General features: G+C 32.7%; 1 protein-coding gene across 1 annotated transcript; it reads right to left on the reverse strand.

The window, feature by feature from the left end:
• Window positions 1–302: 302 nt before the first annotated feature.
• Window positions 303–4,620, reverse strand: LOC133185117 (D-beta-hydroxybutyrate dehydrogenase, mitochondrial-like). Its single transcript, XM_061320175.1, has 6 exons — window positions 4,500–4,620; window positions 3,584–3,790; window positions 3,165–3,317; window positions 2,219–2,412; window positions 1,281–1,517; window positions 303–401 (listed from the first exon to the last, which is right to left on the reverse strand). The coding sequence occupies exons 1-6, from the start codon at window positions 4,618–4,620 to the stop codon at window positions 303–305; spliced, it is 1,011 nt and encodes a 336-aa protein (XP_061176159.1).
• Between the last annotated feature and the right edge of the window lie 19,789 nt (window positions 4,621–24,409).

Below are 24,409 nucleotides of genomic sequence, written 5' to 3' on the forward strand. Positions count from 1 at the left end.
AGAAAGACCTGATTCCCCCTTTCACAACAAACAGAAAAAGAATCGATATTCTTTGTTGTTGATTTTATTGTCTTCTTTTAAGAAAAAGGTTTATAATAGGGGTTTACTATAGCTAATTTAAAAATACATCTATAAGCGTAAACTATATTTGTGCTTATTAAGAAAACAGCATTATTTTCAATACCTCTTTCCTGGAGAAATTCTTTTCCTTTATTTTGAAAAAAATTAAATCATTCATTTTTTTTAATGCAGCATTAAAAATATCACCAGAAACTTAAAAAATGACTATATAATTCTCTTTGTCAGGTTCCGAAATTTGATACCCCGAAGGAGTTGAGCCATCGGTCAACTATGAAATCCATCCAAACGGTCGGTATATAGTTTTTCAGCCGGGCCAAATACTGAAAATAAATAGATAATAAAATAATAATATGTGGAATTTCTTACTTCAGAACATTCAAGTACATAACAGTGTATTTTATATACTGTATGTGTACTTTAAAAAGCGGGCTTCTTTTTAGCGACTTTGGCGCAGTCAACGATGCACTAATTTATGAATATCGCAAAGAAATCATTTATATATACAATGAACGGCACGTACATGTGTAGCGCTAATTCTTGATTACGCCAACTCCTCCTAACCCAGTGATTGCGCTAAATTCAAAATACGCCAATTTGTTTACACGTACAGTATTATCAGTCAACATTAAAAAAGAGGGCTTCTTTTTAGCGACTTTGGCGCAGTCAACGATGCACTAAATTATGAATATCGCAAAGAAATCATTTATATATACAATAAACGGCACGTACATGTGTAGCGCTAATTCTTGATTACGCCAACTCCTCCAAACCCAGTGATTGCGCTAAATTCAAAATACGCCAATTTGTTTACACGTACAGTATTATCAGTCAAGATATTATTTTTCAGTTTTGTTGTGTCATCCAAGTATTCATATCTTATGTTAATGCTTAATTGGACTATGCCTTATTTTCACATTTAACATATACTCTAGATTTTAAGCCAGATTGAATTTTTTTTTAATTAACTATGTGAAATGGAGTCATCCATAATATATTTTACTTTTTTAGTGCATACAATTAAAAGTCAAAGCACTCTGCTCTCTCCCAGGAGAGAAAAGATATTTTATCAAATATCTTCTAGATGATGAAGCGCTCTTTAATAAACAGTATATCAGTCAAGTGTATGCATTTAACCTAAGCTTGCAATGAAACCCTAGCCCAAGACAAACCCTCTTTGGAAGAACATAAGCTTAACGTACATTACAGAAATCAATCAGTCCTGATCCACCATCTACTAAATATCTACTTTTCGGATTTTCAAGCGTCAAAGCGTCAACAAACGCATCAATGACCGGATCAGTCGAGGGGAAGGAAGAGTCAAGTGCTTCTACTTGTCCAGAAAACTGGGATTCCAGATACTTCCGGCCATAAACTTGTCTCACTTCTGCGTCAGCATTGCTCCACATTTCCTCTTTATCTCTTTTCAAACGTTCAAACTGTAATAAATTTGAATTAACTTGTTATAGTACGTTGTATCGTATAACATATATCACTATAATAAATCATTTACTTACTAATAAACTCGTGTTTATCAAGGAAACATGCAACACCAAATAGTAATGGCTAAGGGAAATGTTTTTCTTATATACCAAATTTGAGTAAATTTACAATTTTCAAAGAATTTATAGCCTTTTAGCTCATGAAATGAAGACTTAAATGTGCTTTTTTAATTATTATTATTTCTTGTTTTGTAAAGCATTTCAAATGCGCTACGACCATCAGGAAATTTAAGTAAGCCTTATTCAACGATCAAGCATGCAACAGACATAAAAAGAATTTGATATAGTTTCAGTCTGAAATATCTTAATAATATGATGGCTCTGAAATATACAACATTGGCTGCACATGGATTTTTTCCCTTTGGAATGCAGAGCTCCTTTGCAGATCTTTTAAAACGATCTTAATCAACACTGAGATGGTATAATACTTATTTCTTTAAATTAAAGTAATTTGACCATTAGAAGAATACCTGCACAACTTTAAGTAATTCATATCATAACTTAAAGAGAAATAAGAAAAAAATGTCAAAATGACAAGGTTTAATTGTAAATTAGACAAACAGCATACAAACAATTAATCAGATCAGTTTACTTGTGTAATGTTCTCCGTTAAGAAAAAAGAGAATAAAGAAACATACATTGCTACCTATACGAATTCCTGTTACCCCTCCAAAATTCCCTGGTTCAACAATAGAAACTTTTACTCCAAACTTCCTCATTTCAAGCCTCAGGCAGTCAGAAAAATTTTCACAGCCAAACTTAGTGATTCCATAGACCGATATTCTTGGAAGAGATACAAGGCCTTTGACACTTGTATTGTTCACAATTCGACCTATTATGAAGGATAATGTTTATAACATCCACTAAACAGATCTTATCTTTAAAAACACACTTTACCTAAAAACTGAAGTTTTTTTTCTTTTGTGAGAAGAATTTTCATCTGCAGGTGTGATTACACTGTCAAAATTAAGATTACCATGTAGTTTCGTGCAGATGCTTCAAAATGTCACTCACAGTTTATGACCTTACCATTCCTTCCCTTTGATTGTTTTCTGGTGTTTGCTTTAATTTTTGTATAATCTAAGGGCTAAGAAAATTATGTACTAGTAGTTGACTATTTTATAATCCTACATAATTTAATCTTCTCTTACTCTTCTGAAACTTCCCTGAGTCAGCAAATCTATGCATGAATAAAGTAATTTCATGTATGAAATAATTTTTCTTTTTTAAGACGTTCTCCGAAAAGAAAATATCCTCTATGTTATGCATACAAAATAGATATGACCAAGGAAACTATGACTCAATCAAACACACACACACACACACACTGAGAGAGAGAGAGAGAGAAAGAGAGAGAGAGAGAGAATCAACATTCTAAAGATTCGTGTGTGTGAAAAGTGAAAAAGTACTCTGCTAAGCGATTTTTGAAGATGGTGAAAATACCCAACTTCAGATATATTTTGCACTTTTTTTCTTTCTATCTTATTATAATTAAAACAAATGTAAGCATACATATTGTCTAAAAATATAAATGTCTTTGACAAAAAAGTAAATATACTCAGAATTTATGATGTTGCTTTATACCTTTAGATTTTCTAATCATGGGTAGAAATGCTTTTGTGACGTTTATCATGCCAAAAAGATTCACTTCCGCCACACGTCTGTACATATCTATTGTGCAAAATTCTATATCTCCATAGAAGTCAATTCCAGCGTTGTTGACAACAGCCCAGAGACCTAAAAAAAAAAAGTTAAAGGTACACTTGATAATGTCAAAATTTGAAGTATAAAGTAATAATAAAAATTAACTTGATAAAGTAAAAAAGAATGAAACGAATTATATTTGATTAAAATTTATGCTGACAAGGTAAAAATTAAATCTCATGTAGTAAAAATCTATGGTTATAGGTAATTATAAGTAGATGTTTTTCATGATTTGTTAATATGCTTTAACCAAAGGAAAAATAACAAATTATACCCTTTTCATAAAATATCTTACTTACCACATCCGGTCAGTTCGTGTACTGACTCCACATAACTTTTGGCAGCTCTGATTTGATCATCTTTGGTGATGTCTAGTTGGACAACGTGAAGACGTTTAGAACATAATTTCGCTAATTCTTCTGGACCGGGCCCATCTTCCACCAAACATCCAGCAAACACATGAAACCCCATCTTATCCAGACGCTTTGCCAGATCGTGTCCAAATCCTGGAAAAAAGTAAAATTACATCGTAATTAAACAGACTATCTAAGGTTTGGAACTTGTTTCATGTGTATCCTCCTGTTATCTCGATCAAAGTTGGGTGACATATTGTTAGTATTACTTCTAATTTTTTTCCGCAGTCCTGCATTCTTGCAGATGGCCTGAACAATCTTAATGAATCCACAGTAATGATACAGACTAGAATCATGCATGCAGCATTTAAAACTTTCAAAATGGCTGTCGTTGCCGAAATAACAAAAATGGTAATTTTATTGAAATCAATTTTTAAAATTTAGTACTTCAATCCTAATATTGCACCATGTGGGGTCAGTGTGGGATGACATAATTATGCAATAGTAATGTTCATAGTTTTAAGATTCTTTTTTCCTAAGTTTTCTGTTAAAATTCTATAATGTGTTATCATTTTTAACAAGCTATCAGCATTAGAAATAAGTGTGTGTCTACAGTCTTTGTAGTTAAATACCACGTTAAACATTCAGACAAGTATAAAGGACATTATGGTAAAATTTTACTTGAAATCACTATGGTGGAGTAAAATCAGATTACGAAGCACTTGAAACTAAAGTTTTATTTCAGGATAAATTGGATTAAAAAATTATTTTCTTCACTTAGAATTTAGATACATTTTTTCAATCCATAAAAAAGCATTTTATAACATGTTTACGTCAAGATAAATTACTAAATTGAACCTACCAGTATCACATCCAGTTATCAAAACTCCTTGACCATTGACTGTAATCTTCCGAGTTCTGAAGACACAAACATTATACCACAATACAACCGCTAACACTCCAAAAACAACTAGTTGTAGCATCTCTTAGGAAACGTCGCAAAGACAAAACTTGTCCCTTAGATGAACAGGACGAATTTACAATATGCAATTCAAAACCAAGATTAAAACCTTGCTGATAACAAATGCATTGATACAAATATAGGACAGTGGATTTTCCCTTAGCGCTGTCAAAAGTCTTTGACTTTTAGGGCATGTATAAAAGTGTGAAAAAGTTAAAATAATAATCGCATTAATATTTTTTATCGGACTGTCAACAGTCTTTGACTTTAAGGTCTGACGACACGTTCCTCGATATCTGTTTTGAATCTCCTCGTATTATGCAACAATTTTATCATAATTATCATTCTCTTGTGATTTTCAAACTGTTTTCGAAATGTCTAAGTGGACAAAGACACCAAAAAATTGTGATATTGCAATGTTAGTGATTTTCAATAGGAATATATAGTAAATAACATCCTTTGGTATCTTGCACAAATGCCTGGTAAGGTACCTTAATTTTTTGTGAGGAAATTTGTTTAAGAAGTAATGCTTCAATGATAAATTCTTGGAAAATTTTATATATATTTTTTAGGAACGTGTCGTCTGACCTAAAGAACATGTATAAAAGTGGGCGAAAATAAAGTATTAATCCCTATAATACTTTTATCGGAAAGAAAAGTTGAATAGCCTTTGTGTCCGGAAAATTAGGTATAACCTTGATTAAAATCATCATCATTCATGAACCAAACGTTTATTTACTACATGTATATCGTATATGGATAGTTTTGTCAATCATTACTGATAAAGAATTAGTTGTGAGAAGCTAATTGGTCCAACAATGATAAAAAATGTACATGTTTTGTGTACAGTTACAGATATAAACTAAACGCATTGATAAATGCCACATCGATAGTGGTTAATGCAGTCACTTTTTAAATATCCATGCGTATCTTTGCCATGTCCAAACTTTGATATTTTTTTAATGTAATTATATTCTGCTTTTTATTCAGGGAACATCAGTAGTTTTTCCCCTAAATTCATTGAACTTAAGCAAAATTTGAATTTTATAATAAAACATGAACAAAGGAAAGAGTAATAAACAAAAACTTACAGTCTATTATGAGATCTTTTTGTTTATCGTTAAATAATATAAAATTATGTTTGAAAACCATGTTATAGATTAATTTTCTCCTGCATTTTGAGAAAAAAAAAATAAAACAGACATGTACAGTAAAACTTTCTAGTAGGAACATTACTTGTTCCACAGAAGTTGGCCGGATTAGACATTTTGAACAATTGAATTTACTGAAAGTTTACATCGTATTAGGCAAATTTTTGGTAAACACAACATACTGATTATACAACTTTCAGTGCACATCCTTTTTTTCTGATTTGCATATTGATTATCATATTTCAAATTTCTTTCACTTTTACACTATATCAAAATTATTATTACACAGACGATTGACTTAAAGTGCGAATTTCTTTCTTGCGTATTAGTGGGTAACATATCTCATTCCCTTCAAAATGCTCAAAACTGAGAATTGAATTCACCCATGACTCTGATAAGGATGATTTGACTAATTGCTGTAAAATCTGGCTAGATTTCAAATATGATTTAGCTGCCTACATTTTAACAACAGGTAAAGTGGATTAAAAGGAGATAGATACAGAATTACAATCGTGCAATTGAATCTGTGAAACTATTTAAATACAAGTTTCTGGTTGCTATGTGACGATTCAGTCTTATAGTTTATACAGAGACGTAGTCATTTATTTAGGACAAGAGCAGTATTAGATATAAACGATGTGAGCTCTTTCAAATTCCTGCTTGAAATGTCTTCTTGCAATGAAATCACATCGTGAGTGTATTCTGTGCTTTGTTGTTTTTGTTTCATGAGTATTTTGTGTCATCATTTCAGTTTCCAAATAAGATTCTTAATTTATTCATCAATAAGCCCTTTTATGATAACTGCTACACTGTTTATTTTGCAGGGCAAATTGAAAAGGTTTAGCGATGATGTTTTAGTTGACAGACAATTAAACAATTGCTGTTACATGAAGGTCTTATTCACCAAACTATATCAATTTGCCCAACAAAAGGACAGACTGTAATTGTCGTGAAAAACTATTAATCACTAAAATTTTATAATAGACTTTAAATCCGTTAAAATAATATTATGAGTTTAACAGTATGGTCTAAAGAAAACAATTATAAATACATTTAGTTTACTCCCATCAATAAATCAATATTTCTTTGTTACTAAGCTATAGGCTTATTCTACATAATGCAGACATGACAATATTTTCATTAAAATAGAGAACGTTACCTCTTTTACATACACCAGACCTAGGAGTTCTAAGCCCAAGTATTTTTAAATTTTTCTCGAACGCCTTCTGTAAGAAAATAATTACTACATTAATCTTTCTGGAAAGAAACTCAATCTGACTTAACTTTTACATGTAGGTGAGCTTAGATATTAAAAATATCAATAAGACAAAAGTAGTTATTTTAAATAAAAGTGTTCACCTAATTAAAGAAAACTTCACATTTGTTAGTGTATACATTTATTGTGCGAACAAAAATAAATACCTAGTTGTAATATTAGCTTCCTGTGGTTTCTTCAAAGAAGCAAAATCGTATCTATAAAATAAAGCTCTTAAAGCATCGTTCCAACCGTTCAAAGACAGGATTCGTCCAGTAGAACACTTTAAGATTTTTTAACCATGTGCGATGAAACAAGGGCTGTGAAACGATGTATTGACCCACTTTCATACACACACCTATGAACCCGGTGATATTGAAAAAAAGAAAGATTTTAAAATATTTTTTTTCCTATCCTATTTATCCGTATGTTAAACTCTGATAGCACATTGTGCCCCAACTCCACCCCAGGGGGGGATGATTTGAACAAACTTAAATCTACACTACCCGAGGATGCTCCATATCAATATGGAGAAAAATATTTTTTAAAGATTTTTTTTCCTATATGTTCCTATGTAAAACTATGATGGCCCATTGTTTTTCTTTTGAACATATTTTATTGACAATATGTCAAAGGGATTGGACACAAGTTCCAAAAATTTAGATCGTCCTCTGTCATACATAAAATCTGAATAGCCATACAATATTTACAAAGATTTACAATTTTACAATAATATACATGAACATAGAAGAACAAAAACAATAGTTATTATTGCTAAGGAATGATATAGTGATAAATATAATGACGACAATAACCATATGAAATATAGTTATAAAAGAGGTGGTAAATACAAATAAGTGTTAATTGAAACGACCAGTATCCTGAATAAATTTTTGAACAATACGGTGAATACCTTTTTTTTCATTTTTCCTGCAAAGATAATGATTTATCTCCCAATAGCAGTTTATGCACATTTAATATTTTTACATTATTAATTACAAGTAATGCATTTAACATTAAACATTTAGCTTCTAGATATTTTCACAAGGAAATATTGATGACTATCCTCCTTATATCCACGAGAATGATTTAGATTCGTTATAATGTTACATTTATATAAGTCATGATTTAGAATACAAGTGTGCCTTATTTTTGTTTATTATACCTCTATTAAGAATACTCAAATTTGATTGGCTTGTTAGAAGGCTTTTAAACTCAATAATGACTCCAAAAAGTACCATTTACAGCAATAATTACCTAGGAATCATTGCACGTGGGGTAAAATGACCCTGTCATTATAAATTATGATGACTGCTAAAATGACCTGTTAATCTAAATTCCATTCAAATTTAAAATTTAATGCAAACAGTAATGACTGTTCATTACAAAAAATGCCGTTGTTAAAATATGTATAGTCTTTTTATGATACGGAATACGATTGTCCTTTAGATGCGCGTCATAAAATTTATTGTTTTCATTGAAACTTCCTTGAATTTATAAAAATGCAAGTTACTGACAATCACAGAGTGTTTTGATAAAACGGCGGTGCAAAAACTTACAAGACTTGCAGGCGAAAAGTAAACAACTTCACTAGCGAATCCCTATCCCGATGAAACACTGATAATAACAGTTCGTAGGTCTAATACACAATTGATTATTTTAGTAATTAAGTCTACAAAAATTGTCTTAATTTATATTGGTATAATAAAACAATTGATTACCCCTTATGAGTTCAACATGGTGAAATAAGGACCCTCGACCTTGCCCACTCGCTGACCTGACCTGGTCAGGTCACCTCGTGGGCCAGGTCTCGGGTCCTTATTTCACCATGTTGACCTCATAAGGGGTAATTAATTGTATAATGTAAAAAGTTCAGATACCTTTTGCCATATGATAGATACTTGGGAGGCTTGTCATTATTATTATTCAATTTTCTTTTGAAAATTCCTATTGCAGCTATTTCTCTAGTTTCGTTACACAATGAATTCCATTTGCGAATAGCATCGGGAACAAATGACTTATTGAGTAATTTAAGCCTACATTTTGGTAAGAAATAATTACTTGAATTACGAGTACTATAATTTGAAACATTGCTTCTAACTACTGGTACAATATTTTTTAAATGATCAGGAGCTAGGTTATTGTGGATTTTAAACATTGTTAAAAGTTATGTTTTGTCCCTTATTATTATAAGAGGTTCCCATCCTGTTTCAACATACAACGAGTTTCTTGACGCTAATACTGACAGACCTGTCACAATTCTTGCAGCGGTCAATTGAACCTTTTCAAGTTTTTCAATATCTGCAAATGAACAGCCCGACCAAACTTTCAGATGTATACTCAAGTTGAGGTCTTACAAAGGAAATGTAAATTTTGGATAAAGTATCTCTAGACACTGAAAATTTAAGTTTCTTGAGAAGTCCAAGCTTTTTGTAGCCTTTACTGACAATACTATTAATCTATTCAGTCCAGTCTAATTTAGATGAAAAAATAACTTCAAGATGTTTATGTTGTGTTACATATTCTAGCTGACAGGTTCCCAAATAATAATACAGGTAAGAGGTTTGTATTTTTTAAGCTGAAAAATACTACCTTTGTTTTACTTGGATTAAATTTGAATAGCCAATTTTTGGACCACTCATCCATGATTTTTAAATCATGGTTAAGATTATGTTCAATGAGGCACATGTCACTTGAGCTTTCTTGTAAAGAGTTATCGTCTGCAAATAATCTGCAAACAGATGTCATATTTTCGTCAACATCATTCACATATATTAGAAATAAAAGACGACGTAGGACAGATCGCCTATTGTGGCCCAACCCTATCGCCGGGGGTCAAAATTTGAACAATGTACACTACCTGAGGATGCTTCCATATCAATATGCCTAAACGTGGCTTTACTTTTCCTCAGAAGAATATTTTTGAAGATGTTTTCCTATATATTCCTATGTAAAACTTTTATCCACATTGAGGTCCTACCCAACCTCCGGGGGTAATGTTTTGAACAAACTTTAATCTACACTACATGAGGATGATTAATATGACTAAACATCGCTTTGCTGTTCTTGAATAGAAGATTTTTGATGATATTTTTCTATATATTCCTAGGTAAAAGTATGATCGCCTATTGTGCCCAAACCCTACTCAGTTGGGTCATGATTATAACAAATTTTAATCTACACCGCCTGAGGATGCTTCCATATCAATATGACTAATCACGGCTTTGCTTTTCTTAAGAAGATTTTTGAAGATTTTTTCCTATAAATTCCTATGTAAAAGTTTGATCCTCCATTGAGGCCCTACCTAACCTTCGGGGGTCATGACTTGAGGAAAGTTGAATTTACACTATGTAAGGAAGATTTTACAGAAGTTTTGGCACAGTGCTGCTGGGGAAGACTATTAAAAGATACACAAAATTTTCACTATTTCTTAATTATTTCCCCTTGAAAGAGAGCCTGGCCCTTCATTTGAGCAAATATGAATCCCCTTCATCAAAGGATGCTTTTGGCAAGTTTGGTTGAAATTGGCTCTGAGGTTCCAGAGAAGTCGAAATTTTGAAAAGGTAATAGACGAACGAACTTATACAATGTGGCTCCCTTTCAAAGGAGGAAATTGTTCGAAATTATGTTAGTTTTAAATGCTTTTAATATTCCCAACAACCAGATTGAATTTGAATTATTTATACTGGATTCCGCAATTACATAAAAAATTCTTATAAAAAAAAAATAGTTGGTTCCAGTAAATGTTCTACCAACAACTACTTTCCTTACTACTCTCTAAAATATTAACAGCAGTGACGGAGAAACTTCAGGAGTACTGTACAACAACAGTTTATTTAAGAACTAGTGTAAATCAGATGTGGATACTTAAAAACTCCGAGGAACTTTTAGAAAATTTGAAATCACAAAATTTTACCAAAATCGATAAAATCAAAACGTGCGACTTTTCAATATTTTATACAACCATTTCCCATAATAAATTTAAAGTCCAGGTTTTTTGACATCATAGGCAGCTGCCTTTTCAATAAAAATGGAACTCATAAATTTACGTACCTTGTCATTGGTCATTTGCAAAATTATTTTGTTAAAAAATATTCTGATTGTGCACACAGGTACTCTGAAGTTGATATGGAAAGATGCTCGCGTTTCTGAATATTTTTGTAGTTTATGGTTATCAAGGCTTCAACAGTATTTCGGAATTCCCATATTAGCAGACCGGTTTAATATGTACTCATATAAAGCAGAAATTATTCAAAAACTTCTACATGAAAAGAAGTCTCTTGCGGCGGCCTTCAAATAAACAATATTGACGACGTTTTATCAATTAATAATATTCACTTTCATTCCTACGTTAATTCGATATATCCCTTTGAACTCGAAATTAAAGATACCACAGAATCTGATACATCTGTTCATTAATGGATACCTTACTATAAAAAGACGTTTATGGTAACCCATGGTAACAAAACTTAATGATAAAAGCTATTGACAAATACGTTGATAAAACAAGAACATCAACAGTCTCGTTTAAAGTCAACATTTCGCAAATTCTATGTTCGATACAACAACCTTGTCAGCAAAAAACTATCTTAAAGTCGAATGTTGACTGACGTTTTTCATACATATTGTTAGGCTATTATTTTTACACTTAATTGTCTACGGATTTTTCTGTTTTCCCGATCATGACAATGAGCATACGGTGGGTATGGTCATTCGACAGGGTAGGCTCACTCCTCCATGGCATCTGATCCTACCTCTGATGTTTTTAGAGGTCCGTATTTGCTCGGCTCAAAATTTGTATTATTTCAATGAACTTGAATTTGAGCTCGATTACTTTTCGTTATCTTCACATCTCATGAAAGAAATAATGATGCTTCGATATAAACTAGCATAATGAAAAATGACACTGAAAGATTTAAAACTTGGCTTTCAGATTAAGATGTATTTGAAATGAACAGAGAGCTTTGAGACTGCATAAATTTTTTTTTTCAAATGAGGTTTCGAACCCAGATGCCGAGCTGTCTAGACAATGAGGAAAACAGTACATTAGCTACTGCGTGAAGAAGCAACCAACTCCAGAATGGTAGCAAAGGTACGTTGGATGGTCTTCAGAAACTTTAACATATAGTTAAGGTTTGTCATTTCTGGTTCAGTGGTTCATAAAAAAATTTTAATGACCACAACACAACATTTATTATTATTAAATAATTATTATACTAGTAATTATTGTGTACCATAGAAAACATGCTTAATTTTAACAAATTTGTAATCACTCTTTCCAAAGAGTTTGATTCAAACTGGCGCCATGGATCTGTAGAAGAAGTAGAAAATGTACAAAATATAGCAAACAACAGACGGACGGAGGGAAAACGGAATAAAACTTTGATCATAGTAGCTGACTTAAACCTTTGGCTCAGCTAGAGGAGCTGAAAAGTAATCACAAAAGAGGGGAAGCCTGCATTACATTAAAAAATAACAAACATAAAACCAAAAAACAGAGGCATCCTCTATGCCCTAGGGTCCATGGTTGTAACAAACTGAAAACACTCTGTGAAGATCTTGCAGCTTCTAGTCCTATAGTTCTCGAGAAGACTTTAAAAAATTGCTCTCCTATGTAGAACATTGAATCCCCCCGCCCCCCCCCCCCCCCGCCGTGGACACCTGGTTTCCCCTTAAATTCGCAACTAGGAATATAATTTTTATACCAATCTAAGTTTCCGCTAACCTTTGTGTTTCTGGCTCTCTTTTTTTTCGGGGGGGGGGGGGGGGGGAGTTGGATTATCTCTAAGAGGAAATGCAATATTCCGTGAATCGGCTTGCACATGCATTTAAATCCACAGATGCGAGAACTGGGTCCAAGATATTGCGGGTTGTGTTCGAGACGTGGGTTCTCATATCATATTTGCAAGTTTGTTCAATGAAACGCGTGGTTGGTCGTAAGATAAGTACCGTAATATTACGGATAGGAACATGTATGGTGAAAAATTGCGTTTGCTGTAATCTCAATAACTTTATTTATACTTTGCTGGGTGTTTTGACAGCTGACTTCGATTTCGCTTCCTTATATATATATATATATATATATATATATATATATATATATATATATATATATATATATATATATATATATATATATATATATATATATATATATATATATATATATATATATATATATAAAATTTTCTTTGTGTTTGAGAGGACAATCTAAGTTGGTAAAACTTGTGTTCAATCCAATTCATTATGTTTCAATAAAATGTGCTTAATTAAATCAAATCAGAAAAAAGAAAGCATAAAATAAGTATGTGTATCAATTTTGAATACGTTTCATCTTCTAGTATATCTGTATTATTAAGGACGTCACATACAGATTTACATTTCCTAACTCATTTTTCCCCTGTTACTCATGGTCGAGTTTAATGAAATCAGCCGTATTACAGTCAATAACTTTTTGTCTTTTATGTATACAATGTATTGTGTATATAAAATATGTATTTAAACGTCCAGCCAGAAAAGTAAATATATACTACGAAACGGGGGAGAAATAATTGAACTAACAACAAAACCTAGGGCACCATTAATTAATAAATCAATACATATGACCTTTGTTGTTATAAGAATGGTTGAAAACTAACTATATTTATTTAAGCTTAGTTTTTTTGGTTATTAATTTCAAGCCTCTATTTTGATTTGACAAAAAATTAGACAAAGTCACCTAGATACATGTATCAAAGGTTTCTTTCAAGCACTTTGTTTAACTTTGAAAAGACATATGTTACAATAATTGTGACAGCCCGATATAGGTCTACATTACATGTGCAAAGTTAGCAAAAATACTTTGTTGCCATTATTTATTTCTAAACAAAAGATTAATTCTAAACCTTTCATTAACAAATCATAACAATAGATTTAAAATGCTGGCAGTTTTCCTTACGGCGAAACCCGATATGCATAAAGTAACCCACGTTTCCAACTGTCCTTAATGTCCGTGGCATACCCAACAAACTAAACAGTGATCCCATTTTATTACATTTTCAACAATGAAATACTGTGATTTATTCAATGAATAAAAGTGATATTCTCCCACAGTGTGAAAGGATACCAAAGTGATATTCTCTCACAGTGTGAAAGGATATCAAAGTAAGTAAAATATAATTTCTGGCCTGTAATAAGATTGAGATGGTAACTAAACCATCTTGACATTGACTAAAACTGCCAATTTCTTCTCAAATTGTTGCTAAAATCCATGTAACAATGTTTTCATCTCACAACTGCTAAGCCATGACGTCTCAATTGCTCAACTATGACGTCACAGCCTATTACATTGCGTTAAGAAAAGACAGAGGCAAAAGGAAAATCAAAGAAAATGTAATAAATAGAAAATTCAATGTTTTGTAGTTGGATATGAAATTTATTTCACTCGTGAGACAGGATTTTCTGATATTTTCACTCGTGCTTCGCACTCGTGAAAATATCATATAATCCTGTCCCACTCGTGAAATAAATTCCATATCCAACTACATAACATTGAATATCCTCTGTATATTCACATTCAAATGTGAAATAAAATGAAAGATAACATTTAAAGTATTATATAAGTACTATGTAGCACATTATTGCATCCAACCTGGCAAGGCATTTATATAGAACAACATTTTATAAGATCTCCAACATGGATTTAGGGAGCGATGTAGTTGTGAGACCCAACTGGTAATGCTAGTAGATGAACTTGCCAGGAACATCCAGCACGGTAAACAAACCGACTTGATCCTGCCAGAGCAAGTTTTCTGCAAAAATCCATGTTACACCCGGGGTTCAGTCCTTGGTCCTATTCTATTCCTTGCATATATTAATTAATGATTTGCCGGAGCATGTAAAGTTTTAAGTTAGGCTCTTCGCAGACGATACTGTCATCTACATCATTATAGAAATCAATGCTCCAAGAAGATCTCAAGCAACTAGAGATTAGGAGACCCTGTGGGATATGGAATTCAATTCACTTAAGTAAATTATATACGGAACCAATTTTGATGCACCAGATGCGCATTTCGACAAATTATGTCTCTTCAGTGATGCTCAAGCAGAAACGTTGGAAATCCAAAATACTTCAATAAAAAAGACTTGGAAGAGATGAAAAAAGGTGCCAAAGACTGGAGCCAAATACGTCGGATCAGAGCTTTTCATGAGGGAGATAAATCATAATTTTGAAATAAATTTCTGAATTTTACGACAGCAATTAAATATATATCCCGTATTTTCAAGCTAGTATCGAAGTACTAGGTAACTGAGCTGTAGAGACCCTCGGGGACTAACAGTCCACCAGCAGAGGCCTCTACTCAGGAGTCATAATGTAAATCATATACGGTACCAATTTTGATGCACCAGATGCGCATCTCGACAAATTATGTCTCTTCAGTGATGCTCAAACCGAAACGTTGGAAATTCAAAATATTTAAATAAAAAAGACATGGAAGAGCTGAAAAAAGGTAAGTGTCAGGTTATCCATGTATCAACATCCAGATCGACTAAATATTGCATGATAAGATATTAGAGACTACACATCAGCTCGGTATCTGGGTGTCGATATATCGGATAGCTTGAGTTGGAGTCAGCACATCAGCCGGGTTACAAGCAAAGCCAATAATTATAGCTCATTTGGCTTACTACAAAGAAACATTCCAACTAGGAGCCGCCAGCTTCGATTAGCAGCATACAAGGCTGAGGTGCATCTACAGCTTTCAGCGTTTGAGACCCTACGTAGGTACATATACCAACCAATTTGAGGCAGTACAGGGCAGAACTGCAAGATCAGACTACAGTAGAATATCAAGTTTGCTACCTAGCTACCTTTGCATGGTTGGCGCAGTTTGCAATTAAAGAGGACTGGTGCCAGGCTTGTATTGAAGTACAAGAACGTACATGGTCTAGGAGCCATCCCTTCAGTTCAACTTATTTCCCCCAGCAGGACTACTCGGTCATTATATCATTTCCTCACCTTTCGTCAGATTCAAACCAAAATGTTTACATGTAATTTTTTTTCACTTACTATAGTTCAATGGAAGAGATCGCCAGACAGTGTTGTCTTACCTCCTGATATTGAACAATTCAAACTGGAGGTGGGCAAACTGAATCGTTACATAAGAGTCCTTTTACCTCTTTTAATTGTGAATACTGTTTTCCTAAACTTCCGTAATCACTAATATTAGAAAATTGTTTTCCTTTTTATTCTATTGAAATTTTCAACTATCTCCTACTTTTATCTTTTAACCAGCTGTGCATCCTATTAAAGGTACTATATTCAGAGGACGAATAGTACCGAGAGATAGATAGATGGGTATAGAATTGAATACACGACGCATTCCATTTTAATTTCCATAGTTCGGCCAACTACTTCAGACACAGTGATAACCAGAAATTGACAAGCATATTAGGCACTTGATCTTTCATTTTGTATGAAATCTACATTCAGTTGTAAATATCAAGAAATTAACGCATTCACTTTCAAAGAATTATCAAAGAGAGAAACAGTTGGAAATGTAAATATTTGAATTTAAACGCTGAATCTGTCAAATAAACATTAAACGAGACTGTTGATTTTCTTGTTTCATCAACTTGTTTGTCAATAACTTACCACGTTTAAGAAGTTGTTCATACGTAGAGCATGCTCTTGCGTATCGAATCAATTGAGAGATATATACACCATATGCAGGTGATAAGGGTAGGTTGACGATTGAAATGTTAAAATCATAACGTTTATCATAAAGCTTTGTTGTTAGATTACCATTAACGTCTTTTTCTAGTAAAATATCCCAATATGAAACAGATGTGTCAGACTCTGTGGTATCTTTTATTTTAAGCTCACTGGGATATATAATATCGACATATGAATGGAAATAACTATTGTTACATGCAATTGATAATACGTCGTCGATATATCTAAATGTCGAGTTGAAGGCCACAGGAGATTTTTTAATCATGTATAAGATTTTGAATAAATTCTGCTTCATATGAATACAAAAATAGGTCTGCTTATAACGGGTCGCAATTGGTACCCATGGGAATTTAAATACTAAATTCTACAAAAAAAAGAGAAAGAAATGAATATACTGGGTAGACAAATAGGCACTTGGTTTCAGGATGGTGTATTATGTGCATTATGCGTTTTTCTAGGTGTGTCTGAATACACTTATCAAAATAAAAATCAAAAATCGCTTAAATTAACACGTTTTAAAATATCATATTACTGTATATAAAATGATTTAAGGTACGACAGCTGCTATCTTGGATTTCAGGGGCGTGCCTCAGTTCACACTTGATTTTTATCAATATCTACACTTTTCCTACCGTTGTTTGGTGAGATCTAGCTTAAAAAAATGATTGAATGATGCTTTTCAATTGTCTGCCGATTTGAAGTTGCCGTATAAAACATGCAGTTAACTGAAACATCCTCGATACCTAGCACTGAAACAGAAAGCAACGGAAGTGACGATTTTTTACTATGTAAAATGTAGAGGCATCCTGGAATTACACGGAAAGTCTAGAAAGAACACGGTTTCTGACCTCTCTAATTTTTCGTGTAATTCAAAAACTTTAACCTTGCCCATAACTTTCGACTAGTTGAAGCTATGGCTGTCGTATTTCACATGTGTATTCCTTGTGACAAGATCTTTATTTGGATACCATCATATTTGACTTTTTGACTTTGACTTTGGGGTTTGACCGACTTTTGCAAAAATGTTCTCAACTTTAACCTTGGTCATAACTTTTGAAGACTTAATGCTAGGGCATTCTTATTTCACATGTGTATTTATCGGGACGAGACCTTTCCATGGGTATAAATATTTTTGACCTTTTGACCTTTACCTTTTCGTTTATTCCACTTTTAAAAAACGTTAACATTGGCTATAACCTTTGAACGGTTGGTGCTAGAGCTTTCATACTTCACGTGTAATCCTTGTGACAAGACCTTCCTTCGGATACCAACAACTTTGACCTTGACTTTGGAGTTTGACCTTCTTCTGGAAAACTTCATCCTTGGCCATAATTTCTGAACAGTTGGTACTAGGGCTTTCATGCTTCAGATGTGTATTCCTTGTGACAAGACCTTCCTTTGGATACCAACAATTATAGCCCAAAAACTTTGACCATTGAGTTTAACAGGGTCTACGTTTTGAAAACTTTTACCTTGGCTATTACTTTTGAACAGTTGGTGCTAAGGAATTCATACTTCACATATGTAATCCTTGTGACAAGACCTTACTTTGGATACCAACAACTTTGACCCTTTGACCTTGACCTTGGAGTTTGACCTACTTTTGAAAAACTTTAACCTTGGCCATAACTTTTGAACGGTTGTTGCTAGGGCTTTTCTATTTACATGTGTACTTCTTGTGAGAAAGCCTTTCCTTTGTCACCTTTAACTTTGACCATTTGACCTTGACCTTGATATTGACTTCCTTTTGAAAAACTAAAAGCTTTTTCCATATCTTTTCAATGGTTGCTTCAAGGGCTTTCATATTTCACGTGTATATTCCTCGAGACAAGACCTTACTTTGGGTACCAACATATTTGTTTTGAATTTGAGAAAGTTTGACCTTTGCTAAAAGTTGCCAAGCGGGGGCATCAGTGTTTCACAAACACATCTTGATTTTATTTTAATATATAAACCATTGCAACAATGTCCGTCGAATTTTATTCAAAGACTAATACACATGTATATAGAATTGATCCTGCCTGTTACATGACAAGTTTTATTTAAATAGGACCAAAACTGATTAGGGAGTAGTATTTTGAAGAAGGGAAAAGGTTTACAGACACATAAACGAACACACGTACGAACACCAACATCTTAACATTGCCTTAGCTTTTAACTGCATGGTCTCTGAAAACTTTCTGATGTTATAAGTATCAAAACTTCATATAACCAGGAGCATAAATTTGACATACATTGAAACTATAATATTGCTTTTTCTGTTCTGCTCTTTCTGAACTTTTTGTCTACACTGCACTTTCCGTCGATATTCCTCCATTGTTTACTTCTCCATGTGCTCCAGTGCTAAAAATAGCGCCACGCGACTTTTCATAAAAACGGGAGGTAACTCTAAAAAAGAATGATTGGCGTTCATGTCCTTTTTTTCATACAGATTGTGTAATTAATATTAAAGAATTGAGCATGAGGAATTAATTAAATGCAGAGCAAGAGGAATTAATTAAATACAAAGGGATAGGAAATTTTGAAAAGGTGATTTTTTTTTTTTTTTTTTTTTTTTTTTTTTTTTTTTTTTTTTTGCCACAGGAACTTGATTCGAATGCCTGTCGATTAAATTAGACATCGTTGCGTTACTGATTGCTATGTCTTATCTTTTGTAAATCTGTTATTATATAATGAACACATTGGAGTTCTACGAAATTACATGTGTACAGGAAATTAAAATTAACTCTCAAGATATTGATCATCAGCTGATTGACTCTCAATCGCCACGCTTCACGGTATATTCGCTGATCAACGACCGTGTTTGTTTAGCACAGTCCGCTTTCTGTCGATGTGCATGCCAGTCGTAAAAACACAATTAACTACTCAGGTCATTAAAAATTAAGTGTCAATACTGAAATGCAATAAAAATTTAATCATGGCGGTCGGCGATTTTAACCACGGCGCAGCTCGTTTAACCATGGCGCATATAAATTTAACCATGGCGGGCCGCCATGGTAAAACTCTTTGTGGAGAACCCTGGAAACAAGAGGTTGTTCGAGTTCAAAATCGGTGAAAATTATAATATGAATACATAACATATATCATGCATGCCTATACTCAATCTCGTATTCTTACTTTTTAGCTCAGATACGTCATATATGACTTTAAATTTGGCCTAACAAAATAATGTTCGTTAAAATATTCCGACATAATATTTGACAATGCACTGCATTAATTCTACAGTATATAATGAATTTCGTCAGCTATATGCCGAGATTTACAAAGTGTGGATAACGGTATACCCGACCATCTCCCAGCTCAACTGGTAGACGTAAATTTGAAGTTGGACTTTCATAAATTTTGTAAAACTATTAAGTTTTAGGGGCAAAATACTTTTCATATTCAAAATTTGATTTTAAAAGTTTATACACAATACCTTTGAATGAACTATTATTGCCAATATGCCAATGATAAATTTAAAAAAAAAAATAAAAAAATAAAAAACATTAATTCGTCCTGTTCATAACTTTAAAATTTTAACAAAACTGCTTATCATGTCTTTTGAGTTATCGTTCTTTGCTGAGCATTGCCTACGCATATGAGTATCTTGTTCATTTACCCTAAATTTAACTCAAATCAGTGTTTTATTTCTTTTTAGACAGAAAAACGGTTTATAGGGGATGTACATATTTTAAATTAAATTTTATAAGGAGGTCATTTTCTTTGTTATTTACACCTGTTCTATGATTTAAATATAATTACACCGGAAACCCTTACGGGTTTTCGGTATGTGTAATTGAATTTAACACCCACCCGACTTCCTGCTAGATCTGCTTTGACATGCATATATATTTAAAAGAAAATAATAAATGCAGAGATAGCTTTACAGTTATTTCATGTGGCACAAGCATTGATTTTCCAGGTTTTCATGTCAAGAATATACATGTATATATGTATTGCAAAATAAATTGAACCACGCAGCTTCCCGAGTCTCTTTCTAATTAGCATAATTCATCAAAGATATATCACTCAAATTATTTTGAATAATATCATAATTAGTGCATTGAAATTAATAAGTAGAGATCATGCTGAGAACATCTTGTATTGATTAATGTTTCATAATTCCTCTGCTTTGTAAGGTAAAATCTTATAATGGCCGCTGGCTTCACTCATCCGTGACTCGCCGGTGTATGAACAAATCAATATGATATAGATCAAGGTATATCAGTCCTACCCGGATGTAACGATCTGGTCAGTATCTCTTTATATTTATTATTGTGAATTAACTCCATTTTAATGTCATATCAAGTAGATGTATGCAAAAAGACTAAGAATAATAGTAAAATGTAAAAATGTACTTAAGAGAATCTCCAAGTTGTCGCTTATATTTCTAGCGATTCTTCTCAAAATTTTGATATTGCAATCTGTCGCGGAACGTAGGGTAAAGGGAATAGGCGTGTAAGATGATCCTACGCTGCAACATTTTGCAGATTTCCCAGTGTTTTTTCTCTGTCAAGTAGAGTCACCGTTTTGTGAAAAAGTATTTATTGCAAATTGCAGATATTCCTTTGTAAAGACAATGTGTTTTTGTAAAGGCATTGAGCAGGAGAATGCTATAAATATGTATGACAATTTTAGATGTTTTTTTAATTATTATCGTGAACAAAGGTATGAATAGAACTTCAGAATTTTTTATTGCACTTTGTTTAAGTTCAAATTCACGGTTCAGAACGTCCATTGAAACTATATTGTTAGATTTAAAGGTATCGTGTAAATGTATAAGGTACATATGTGAGACATTGCCTTCACCACCGGTTCTTAAGTTTCTTCCATGTATAACGACCTTGGACATAGTTACGTATTATTGCACAATGGTGGCCAAGTGTAATAAAATGTCAAATCTGTACTACCTAGTGGTTTCACGCCATAGTAAATTACATGTGTCACTGTGCTTGTAAATCATCAATTGATTAATAGAAATGTCGAAGTGGACAGTAAAATATTGTAAATTGAACAACTGTATCATGACCGAAGTATCGAAAGTGAACGCATTATTACATGCAAATTAAACTTCAGTATTGTTGAAATGCATATTGGAGTGGACACCTGTATTGAAACACTGGGAGATGATTTCACAGGCTGGACTAGTAGCAGAAACATAAGAAATGAGAGAGAAAATATGTTCATGGCTGCCTTGGTTTATAAAATCCCAGCACATGCCCCGCCCCCACTCCCACCCGACATGCTGGCATTTTTAACTCGCTAGTCAGGACGAATGCAAACGTGAATGGTCAGGAAAACTTAACAAGTGTCCATGATTTCTTAACTACGATTGTTTATATGCTAAGTGTCTCTATACCATAATCTTATAGCAATGAACATCATTATACTAATCAATCAATATACTAATCTTATAAATGCTTTGAATGAATGAGAATGGACAAAAAGAACATGCAATTCTTTTTTTTATTCTGAGAAAAATCTAAATATTGGTTTTAAAAAGTACGGTTAAAGAAAACATGTTGTTCTAACAGGAAACACATGGAACATAGCTAGGGAGTAAATCGGAACAGCCAAACTTCAATAACCGGTCCGGTATATAATGACTACGTACAATTTAAAGTGAAGGGATGTATTGCCGTGATAGTAGGTAATTTTCCTGTTTAACTCATAAACTATACGTGTATGGTTTGTTTTGTTTTGAACATATTTTATTGACATAAGCAAATGGATCGGAAACAAGTTCTTACAACTTACTGGTTCCTCTCCTTAAATTTAACAATTGTGTATGGTTTGATAAGTCATATATATTCTAAACGTTTAAATTATATCATCATATAAACCAGACTTTTTTAATACCTGAAATGAAGCAGATTTACATGCAGTTATAATGAAGGATACCTGATAGTTTCCCCATACATTGAAACAAGACAATAAGGAGGCTTTAACACCGTACAGTAACACAGCTAGAAGTCTTATTTTTTTTCCGTTTGAACCTTCAATTTTTGGATAATATAAAGCCCAAGTGACTACATTTGCACAAGATCACTGGGGGAAATAAAGATAAAATGATTTAAAGTAACTTCGAATTTAGTGCGTTTTGATAGTATAGAGATGAAATTTGGATTAGATGAGATTCGTACTGGAATTTATTCGAATATCCTTTATTTCGTTTTGTTATTTTTACTGTTAAATGCTCTGATAATAGAATTTATATTTTTTTTCCTATTGGTTGTACTAAACTTAGCGTCAAACCACAAAAAATACTAGATCCTCATAACAATATTTACAAAGAGGTTTAATAGAGTACTAACATACAATGGAGTACGAACACGTAATATAGAAACCCTAAGCACCTACCCCTTAGACCTATTTTTTTCTGTTTGGAATTTTACCATTCCTATTTTGGAGGATGACCGAGTATATTAATTTAAGGAAATATATCTATATCCAGTCAAGGTGAGGTTATGCATTTACATTAAGTTCTTTTAGCGTAATAAAAAAAACAAATATTATGTTATAATTATTTTTTTTCTCGGACCGTTAGCAATACATGTACCTGTACCAAGGAGAGCCGAGAGTTTTCCCCACATCTAAAGCATCAATAACTCGTATATTTTAACCAAATTTCAACTCAAATATAGCATATCACTACATGAATTGCTAATGCATTGTCTACATGTACCCTATTTATACTATGCATCTTTCCCCCATTTGAAGGGGAATTCCTGGATTAGAACCTTTAACATTTTCTTAAAATCCTAAAATAGATGGGCGAACAAGGCATGAAAAATGCTTTTAGCTTCAAAAGTATAAAAATCATATTCAATTCATGAATTTAGTACGATTGAACTTCGGTATCTCGAACACCAATATCTCGAATACCATGGATATGTCAAAGTGATTTGGAAGTCCCAACCACATAAACCTTTAGTATGTTACCCTTGATATCTCGAGGTTTTTTTTCGGTCCGATAGAGTATGAGATAACGAGGTTTGACTGTATTTAAACTAAAGCTCTTGTTATTGAAAGTATGAAATTATAACAAACAAACCTTTTCTGTGGAAAATTCTTGCGGCAAAAATCATTTTACGATTAAAACAATTGTGGTATTCTTAGGATTCGAACCCAATTGCAAGCAATAAAAACCCTGAGTATCATATTTTTTCTTTGAGATTAACATGCTAGCGCTATATCGCTTATAACAAATAGCGGCATTTAAGGACAGATGATAAGACGAGTGTTAAAAAGTTGTGTAGATTTATAATGATGATTGCAGAAAAGTACTAGTATAATTTTAAACATCTGAAATAGAAAGTTTTCAATTCTTAATATTTTAGAAATTTTATATTTTCATTATTTTCAACCAAAATAGGTCCAAATTTAGACATCAGTCCATTCATCCTTTTTTTGTATCATCTATCCTTAAGTCATATTTGTGACATATGTCTCTGAAAGATACGCATGTAGTATTTCGAAGGTATAGTTGATCTTTGCTTCATGTTTCTTTTAACCGAAAAATGTGTATTTTTACTCATACTTAGAATAGAAAGTTTAGAAAAAAAAAATGGAGATCTAATCAAATGGGGAAAATGTGTAATAGTATGAAGAAAATATCATTTTTGCCCTCTTTAGTGTGTGTGTGCTATTTCATATACAAATAATGTTAATCATTGGGAAACTGTTGCATATGACGGAGATTCTACAT

This window comes from Saccostrea echinata, unplaced genomic scaffold (assembly GCF_033153115.1).
Source record: "Saccostrea echinata isolate AGI-Se365-2 ecotype Australia unplaced genomic scaffold, CSIRO_AGI_Sech_v1 ptg000012l, whole genome shotgun sequence".
NCBI classification, from domain to species: Eukaryota; Metazoa; Mollusca; class Bivalvia; order Ostreida; family Ostreidae; genus Saccostrea; species Saccostrea echinata.